Source organism: Triticum aestivum, chromosome 5A, assembly GCF_018294505.1.
Source record: "Triticum aestivum cultivar Chinese Spring chromosome 5A, IWGSC CS RefSeq v2.1, whole genome shotgun sequence".
Classification (NCBI taxonomy): domain Eukaryota; kingdom Viridiplantae; phylum Streptophyta; class Magnoliopsida; order Poales; family Poaceae; genus Triticum; species Triticum aestivum.
The window spans coordinates 378927974-378935779 of record NC_057806.1 but is presented as its reverse complement, the minus strand read 5'-3'; the positions used below and the strand labels follow the sequence as shown (position 1 = coordinate 378935779).

The window sequence follows — 7806 nt, the reverse complement described above, 5'->3', positions numbered from 1 at the left end:
GTCCTTCTCCTTGACGGTGGAGGCCATCCACTTGCCATGTGCTCCGGACATGGTTGAAGTGCTTTCTTGGGGCAGGAAAGATGAGAACTTGGGCGTTGGAGCTCGAGAGTGGGTAGGCGGAAAGAGAGAAGGCGTGGGTGGAAGAAATGAATCCTTATCTCCTTATAAAGGCCGTGAATATCAAACGCCTTCCCACTCGCCATGAAACTCGCCTATTCCTCAGGGGCCGTGCGGGCGGCACGGTTGGATTACACATACCTGTATTGATGAGAATCCCGTAATAAGGGGACACGATCTCTGCTTTGATGAGACGTGCCAATAAAGCCACATCGCGAAATATGGAGCGGCAGGCCAAGAAATGGTTTGAAATAATAACTGGGCAGGGACGTGATGTCACGTTACAAAAAGTTGTCAGCAGATGGGACTCGGGAAATAATAAACTCTCTGCGGTGGTGTGTGGTACTTGTTTTGTAGATCCGGACACGTTCGTTGTTCGAAGACTGTGTCGGAGTATTCGGAGAAGGAACCCGTCTTGCAATGCCGAAGACAATCTGCACGCCGGACACCTCGTCATTGAAGCCGGGTTCAGGGGCTATTGAGGGAGTCCTGTACTAAGGGGTCCTCGGGCGTCCGGCCTGTTGGACATGGGCCAGAGTATTGGGCCATGAAGATACAAGATAAAAGACTTTCTCCCGTGTCCGGATAGGACTCTCCTTTGCGTGGATGGCAAGCTAGGCGACCGGATGTACTATTTCCTTTCTATATAACCGACTTTGTATAACCCTAGTCCCCTCTGGTGTTTATATAAACCGGAGCGTTTATTTCATAGGGACAATCATAATCAGATAGGCTAGACTTCTAGGGTTTTAGCCATTGCGATCTCGTGGTAGATCAACTCCTGTAACCCCCATACTCATCAATATTAATCTAGCAGGACGTAGGGTTTTACCTCCATTGAGAGGGCTCGAACCTGGATAAACATTGTGTTCCCTGTCTCCTGTTACCATCAACCTCAGACGCACAGTTCGGGACCCCTACCCGAGATCCGCCGGTTTTAACACCGACACCCCTCGCCTCCCAAATTAATGAAATGATATGCATCCTACGTATTCGCGAAAAAAAGCTTTTGTTTCTGTTTTGAGAAGAGAAATCACCTCTAAGCAATTTTCATCGAAGGATACATAGTTGTATACTTTGCACCGGAGGGGGCAGGGAGATGGGTGTGTGTTCTATAAAGTTTTGAGGGAGTGAAGAAAAATCATATACAAGAATCATTGGAGGTTCTCACCTAACCTCGGAGCGGCGACGTGAATGATTAAAGAAGCTCGCTAAGCTTTAACTTGTGCATCGCCTTCATAGATTACATTGATACTCTTGCTAGTATATATTCTCACTGACTTGTCGGAGCACTTATGCTCTTTGGGATAGACACCATACGACTGTTGGTCCCCAACCATAATTAAGCTAAGGAATCTTCTAAAATTCCAATTTCATTGAACCAGGCACAGATAAGGTTTTCCTTTCTAAATAATAGTAGGATCTTGAGCAATGAATAGATATATACATGCTTTTCTTAATGTTTAACTAGAATTCTTTTATTCAGATTATAACATATTAACAAAGTATATTTTAGCTTCATAAAAACGAAAGGATTATCGGGTTCTTAGAAAACAATGTGAGAGGCGTGATTTGATGCCTAGGCTCAGATGCACATGCACCAGTTGGTCGTCTATTTTTGAATTTGAATGGTGTGAAAAGTGGGCAAAAGATCTCATTCTTTTAAGAGCATAATTAATAGTACAGTCTGTTGCTGGCTATATGATGTTGTTATGACATCTATTATCAAACTTATAGCCGACAAGTGCAATAGTTAAATATGAATATATACTACTTTATTGATACATGGTCACACTTCACTGTCTCACAAAGTTTCTAGGCGTTCGTGTTGTAGCTAGTAGTCTGCTTCTCTTCATTATCCTTTTCTCTCTCTTTCAACTCAGTTAAAATATAATATCTAAAGTCTTACGACACTTCTACATCTCCGTACTTGCTCTAACTGGTGGGATTTAAATAATTCCGTGGGAACAAATCATTTTTGACCAGCTGCTGTATAGGTGTAGTTCGAAACCTACGGGGTCAAGGATCCAACGGACATGATTTGGCGAGAGCATTACAAGTTGGAGTGGTCGATGGAATCGGATCCTTCATCAAAGTGACCGACCACTTACTCACTTATATTCGGTCAAGTCAATGTAAATATCAAGCATACATGCATACAGACGGAAGTAATGATCCTTAGCACCCAAGTTATAGGCTCACTAAGCCAAGCCGTGTACCTGCTTTCCTTTCCTATATAAACCCAGACGTACGTAAACATGTGGCCAGGTACTGAAATCTGCAAAAGATAGGAGTACTCCGTAGATACATAAGAGCAAGTGATCGAGCATGTCCGCATGTCCATCTCTTACCCTCTCCTGCGACAACCTCTCCTGCAACATCTGGTTCTGCTGCGGCAGTGCCAAAGATCCTGAACCTTATCCGCCGAAGCAGTCACATGTCGTGACGGCGCCGCCGCCTGCTGTGCCAACGCCTTATTATGAGCCGCCGTCAGAACTGGTGCCTTCTCATCAGGTGTCGCCGGCACGGGCGCCGCCGCCGGCCATGCAACCGCCTTATTATCAGCTGCCGTCAGAATTGGTGCCTCCTCATCACGTGTCGCCAGCGCCGGCGCCCCAGGCACCGTCAACGGTGACGACTCATGTGCCGGTGCCACCCTGCAACAGGGCGCGTGAGCCGCCGGCGCCTGCGGCGACACTAATTCCTGCCGCCGTGCCATCCAAGAGATACGAGCCGCCTCAGCCGGCGCCTCGCCCGCCGGTGCCGCCCAACGAGACGCCTGTGCAACGGGTAATGCCATTGCCTGCCCGCCTGCCATCCAAGAAATACGAGCCGCCACCGCCTGTTACTGTCACGTCTCAACCGTCTTCACGGACAACATGGCCTCCCCGTGTAAAGTCCAAGACGTACGTCGACGCCGGCGTGCCACCGGCCGTGTCGCTGCCGCCTCCGTCGACACCAATAGCTCCTCGTGCTCATGGGTCACGATACCCGCCGGTGCCTCACCCTCATCCCGGCGATACGGAGCCCCGCATCGAATCTTATTCGCAAGCGGCAAGCCTCCATCAAGAATACTATTAGGTTCGGGAACATGTCTGCGCGAGGGTGCGTCTGTCTGTCTGTGTACCATATCTGTTATTCGCACCATGCCACGCCATCGTCGCATGGAACTTAATGTTGAGTATATATGTTACGTGCATTTTGCGTATTGAGTTCATCTCCTAATTCTTTGTATAGTTGAGATACGTGGTCCATCGTTGTACATCATATATACTATTATATATACGTGCATATGCATGAGAGCAATACGTTGTGCAATTCATATATTCTACATGGTATCTTTTTTTAGATTTCTTCACTTCCGCCACCGCCGCCGTCGCCGCCGCGCGTCTCCTCCGCGCCGCCGCCACCCAGCCGCCGTGCGTCTCCTCCGCGCCGCCGCCGCCGCGGCGCGCCTCCCCGCGCCTGCCGCCGCCGTCGCCCCAGTCACCGCGGCTCGCGCACCTTCCGCGCCGGCTGCCTCGCTCGATCTCGCCCGATCGCCAGCGCCCCGTAGCTCGCTACCGATCCCGCCAGCGCCAGCACGCCGCCCGCTAGCGCCGCCCTGCACTGCGAGCGCCAACGCCCGCTAGCGCCTGATCGTCAACACCTACGTGCTTGTACAACCGAGCAATCGATCCAGGAAATCCATCAGCTTATACGTGCTTGTACGTGCACCAGCGTCTGCTCTGCCCCGATCGTCCCCGATGGCATCCGCCCCCCGGCCGCCGCGGCCTCTCCGTTCCTGGCCTCTCGGCCGTTGTTTCCCCTGACCTGTGCCGATCCAACTGCTGCTGTTCCGCCGTCGTCGACTGCTGCTGTTCCGCCGTCGTCGACGCACGCGGCGGTATCCGCTGAGCATCACGCAGCCGTGCCATCCATCACGGGCGTACATGCAGGCATGCATGGCGCCTTACATGCACGGCCGTGGCCAAACCCATCCATGGTCAGCGTACATGCAGGCATGCATGGCGCGGACGTACAAGCAGGCATGCATGGGCGTCAGCCCTACTTTCATTTCTTCTTCCCAATACGTACCCTCAAGAACTCTGGTGCAGGCCCCCCTTTCCCCTCCCCCGCGTCGCCTCCTCTGGCGGCTCGGGGGCAGCCTCGTCGCGCCGCCGCCGGCCCACCCCCGCACACACCCATCCGCTTCGCCGCTGCCGGAGAGGACGCCGGCGAAGCCGCGCGTACCCCAGGGATGGTGGCGGCGGGGCTCCTTTGCGTCGGTGCTCGTCAGCTAGTGGGGGACCTTTTCGGCGGCGCTGCGAGATCCGGTACGGTGGGCCACTTTGCCGGCGTCGGGGAGTGGATCCGGGGCTGCTCAGCCTGGATCCGGCGCGTGGTGGTGGCGGGGTCGAGCACGCGATGGTCTTCCTGCTGGTCTGGTCGTGCGGGGTTCGATCCAACGAGGCTCGCGAGGTGTCTCCTTGGTGGGCTCTGGCTGGAGGGGGAGAGGCCCGGCACAGCTGGCGGGTGATGGCGTGTCGCAGCGGAGTAAGCAGGCCGGTGGCGGCTTGGTGTTCCTCGCCGCGGCGGCACTCGAGCCAGGCCAGATCTGCGCTGGCTGGAGGTGAGGGCTTATGGCCGATGGACGACAGGTGAGGTGGTGATGCGGAGGGCCTGTCGGGGTCTGGCAGCGGAGAGGTGGCTCGTTCTGGTGGCGGCGGCGCCAGCGGGAGTCGGTGCTGGGTTCCCACGGGCAGGTTGGTGGCGGCGCTGTGATGGCTCGGCCAAGATGGAGTCTTGCGAGCAGCGAGCGGTCGGTCATCCCCGTGCGGCGTGGCGAGCGGTGGTGCTTTCCTGGTGGTGCCGGCCTGGGATTTTTCCGTGGAGAGGCGGGTTTGATCGTCGCAAGGCCGTCCCTTGGGGTGGGCGACGGCCGTCGCAGGCAGTCCTGGACCTGGCCGGAGGTGCTGGTTGGCTGCGGACCCTTGTGCAGGCTGGGTGTGGATGGTGTTGCCGCGGTTTGCCTGCTGGGTGGTCGGTCGTCGGTCCTCGGCTATGCAGCTACATCGGCAAGTGCTGCGGTAGCGGCGGTGTGAGGCTTCTTGGCAGGGACTGCCAATCCCATGGAGGCGTGGAGATGGGCGACGCGCGGATGAAAATCTTGCACGGCTTCTGCCGGGCCGGCAGTGATGGCACCCGTGGATGTCATTCCCCTCCTTGGAGGCATCTTCGTGCGTGTTTGCCTCATCCCTCGCGCTCTTGGTGTTGGTGGATGTCTCCGGGCGAAAGCCTAGATTCGATGTTCGGATCGGCACGATGGCGGCGTCCTCGACGCCGCTCCTCTGTTGGGAGCATTGTGTTTGGAGACATGACTGACTCCTCGTTGCTCTCCTCCGGTGTTCGCCGCTATCCTTTTTTGATCCTCGGTGGCGCTATGTATGTTTGTCGTTGGTGAGTCCAAGACGGTGTCTTCCCAGATTGGATCGAGTCCTGCCATTCATCTGCCACTTTCTCTTAGGCGCTAAGGGTGGATGGTGCGTCGACAAGAGAATTTTTGCGGAAGTGTGGTCTTCGGAGGTGTCTGGCGTCAGTAGAGACGCGGTGCTATGTATCAGTTTAGGATAGGCTTTTTGTATTGTAGCTTGTCTAGCGGGGGTGTTTGTCTGTGGTCTTGCCTGGTGTGGTGTTCTTGCTACGCTCGTTGTTCGCATCGAGTTGTAGCTTTCTTGTAACTAAAGTCTGCCTTCTATAAAGTTATGGTACGCCTAGGCGTACTCTCGAAAAAAAACATGCAAGGGCGTGGCAAAATCCATCCATCACGGGCGTATATGCAGTCGAGCATGGCGCGTACGGCATACATGGCGCGTGGGCTGCGGCTTCCTCCATGTGTACGGCGCCCCGCCCCTGGCCTCGCTGGTGTTCGTCACCGCCCCACCGCCGGAGCTCTCCGACTAGTCCGTTGTTACTCCGCTACCGACGCTGACTCTACCCGTCGACCCCTTGCTGTCGCGCGGGGCATACAGGGCTTTGCCTGCATTCACTCACGGGGGTCCGTCCGCATCCACATACGGGGCTTCGCCTGCGTACGGGGCTTCACCCGTGTACGAGTCTCCCAGGTATTGGGGGGGGGGGTCATCAGCGTGCCTGCACTTGCCCGCTGGGTAGCAGCCACCACCGCCGCAGCTGAGCAGCGGCTATGGTTTCCCCATGGCGTCTCTGTCCCCCTCGCTGGCCCTGCCGCCGGCGCCCTGGGACCCGGTGCTCCTCACCGCACTGCATGCCGCTCCTACGCCGAATAACTACACTGGCGGTGCTGATTGGTACATGGATACCGGTGTTACGGCTCACATGTTTGCTCATCCTGGTAACCTTGCCTCTTTTACTCCTGTCTCCACCGACCGTCGCATCATTGTCGGCGATGGTTCCATACTTCCTATCACACATATTGGACACGCTTCTTTTCCTTGTACTTCTACACCTTTATCTTTGTCTAACATATTTGTGTCTCCTGATCTTATTAAGAACCTTGTTTCTGTTAAACATTTCACTCATGAAAATCCTATTACTGTTGAATTTGACGGCATTAGGTTTTGTGTCAAGGACGTTCGAACCAGGATGGTACTCCACCGATGTGACAGCTCCGACGAGCTTTATCAGGTACATCTGTCTTCTTCCACCACCGCCGCGCCGGTCGCTCTCTCCGTTGGCGTCGGTCTCTGGCATGCTCGCTTGGGTCATCCCAATCCCGTCACACTTCGTCATATTCTCAAGAGTTTCAGTTTCAGTTCTACTAAGATTGAGGATCACACTTGTCATGCCTGTCGAGTCAGCAAACATGTTCGCCTGCCGTTTAATAATTCCACCACCATTGCTTCTTTTCCCTTCCAGTTGATTCATAGAGATGTGTGAACCGCTCCAGTTCCTAGTAATTCGGGCTATTTATATTATCTAGTCATTCTTGATGATTATTCTCATTACGTGTAGACTTTTCCTTTGCGCAGAAAGTCGGACGCACTCTCCATCTTGACGGCCTTTTACTCCTATGTTCGCACGCAGTTTGGACGTCCCATCCTTGCGCTTCAGACGGACAATGGAAAAGAGTTCGACAACCTCGCTTTCCGCACCTTTTTGTCGCATCACAACACAGTTTTCCGCCTCAAATGCCCGTACACTTCACAGCAGAACGGTCGAGCCGAACGCGTCCTTCGCACTTTGAATGACTGCGTTCGCACGCTCCTGTTTCATTCCAGCGTGTCGCCTCGTTTCTGGCCGGACGCACTTGCCACTGCATCACTTCTTAACATTAGACCCCGCCACCCACGGTGGAACTACGCACCTCACCATCTTCTCTTTGGTACGCCCCCGTCTTATGACGACTTGCGTATTTTTGGGTGCCTTTGCTATCCCAGCACTGCCGACACTGCTTCTCACAAGCTTGCACCTCGATCTGTCGCTTGCATCGTCATCGGCTACCCCTCCAACTCCAAGGGATATCGGTGCTACGATCCCGTCTCCCACCGTGTGGTCACTTCCCGGCACGTTTACTTTGATGAGCATGTGTTTCCGTTTCACCAGGTACCCCCGGTTGTTCCTCCAGCCACTGGTGACGCGGGCTCCTCGACGCCTTTCCCAGGGCGCTCGCGCGCCTCTCTTCGCCCGCCCCCTGGCTTTGAGGCGCGCCCTCCGCATGTGGAGCCTCCT

General features: G+C 54.8%; 1 protein-coding gene across 1 annotated transcript; it reads left to right on the top strand.

Moving 5' to 3' along the window:
* The first annotated feature begins 2409 nt into the window (after positions 1-2409).
* LOC123106955 (vegetative cell wall protein gp1) lies at positions 2410-3415 on the top strand. Its single transcript, XM_044528979.1, has one exon. It carries the CDS (start codon positions 2446-2448, stop codon positions 3196-3198), a length of 753 nt encoding a protein of 250 aa, XP_044384914.1. The 5' UTR covers positions 2410-2445; the 3' UTR covers positions 3199-3415.
* Positions 3416-7806: the final 4391 nt, after the last annotated feature.

Bases quoted from the DNA above. Each gene is read 5' to 3' on its own strand.
- LOC123106955 (XM_044528979.1), top strand. From the start codon at position 2,446: ATGTCCGCATGTCCATCTCTTACCCTCTCCTGCGACAACCTCTCCTGC.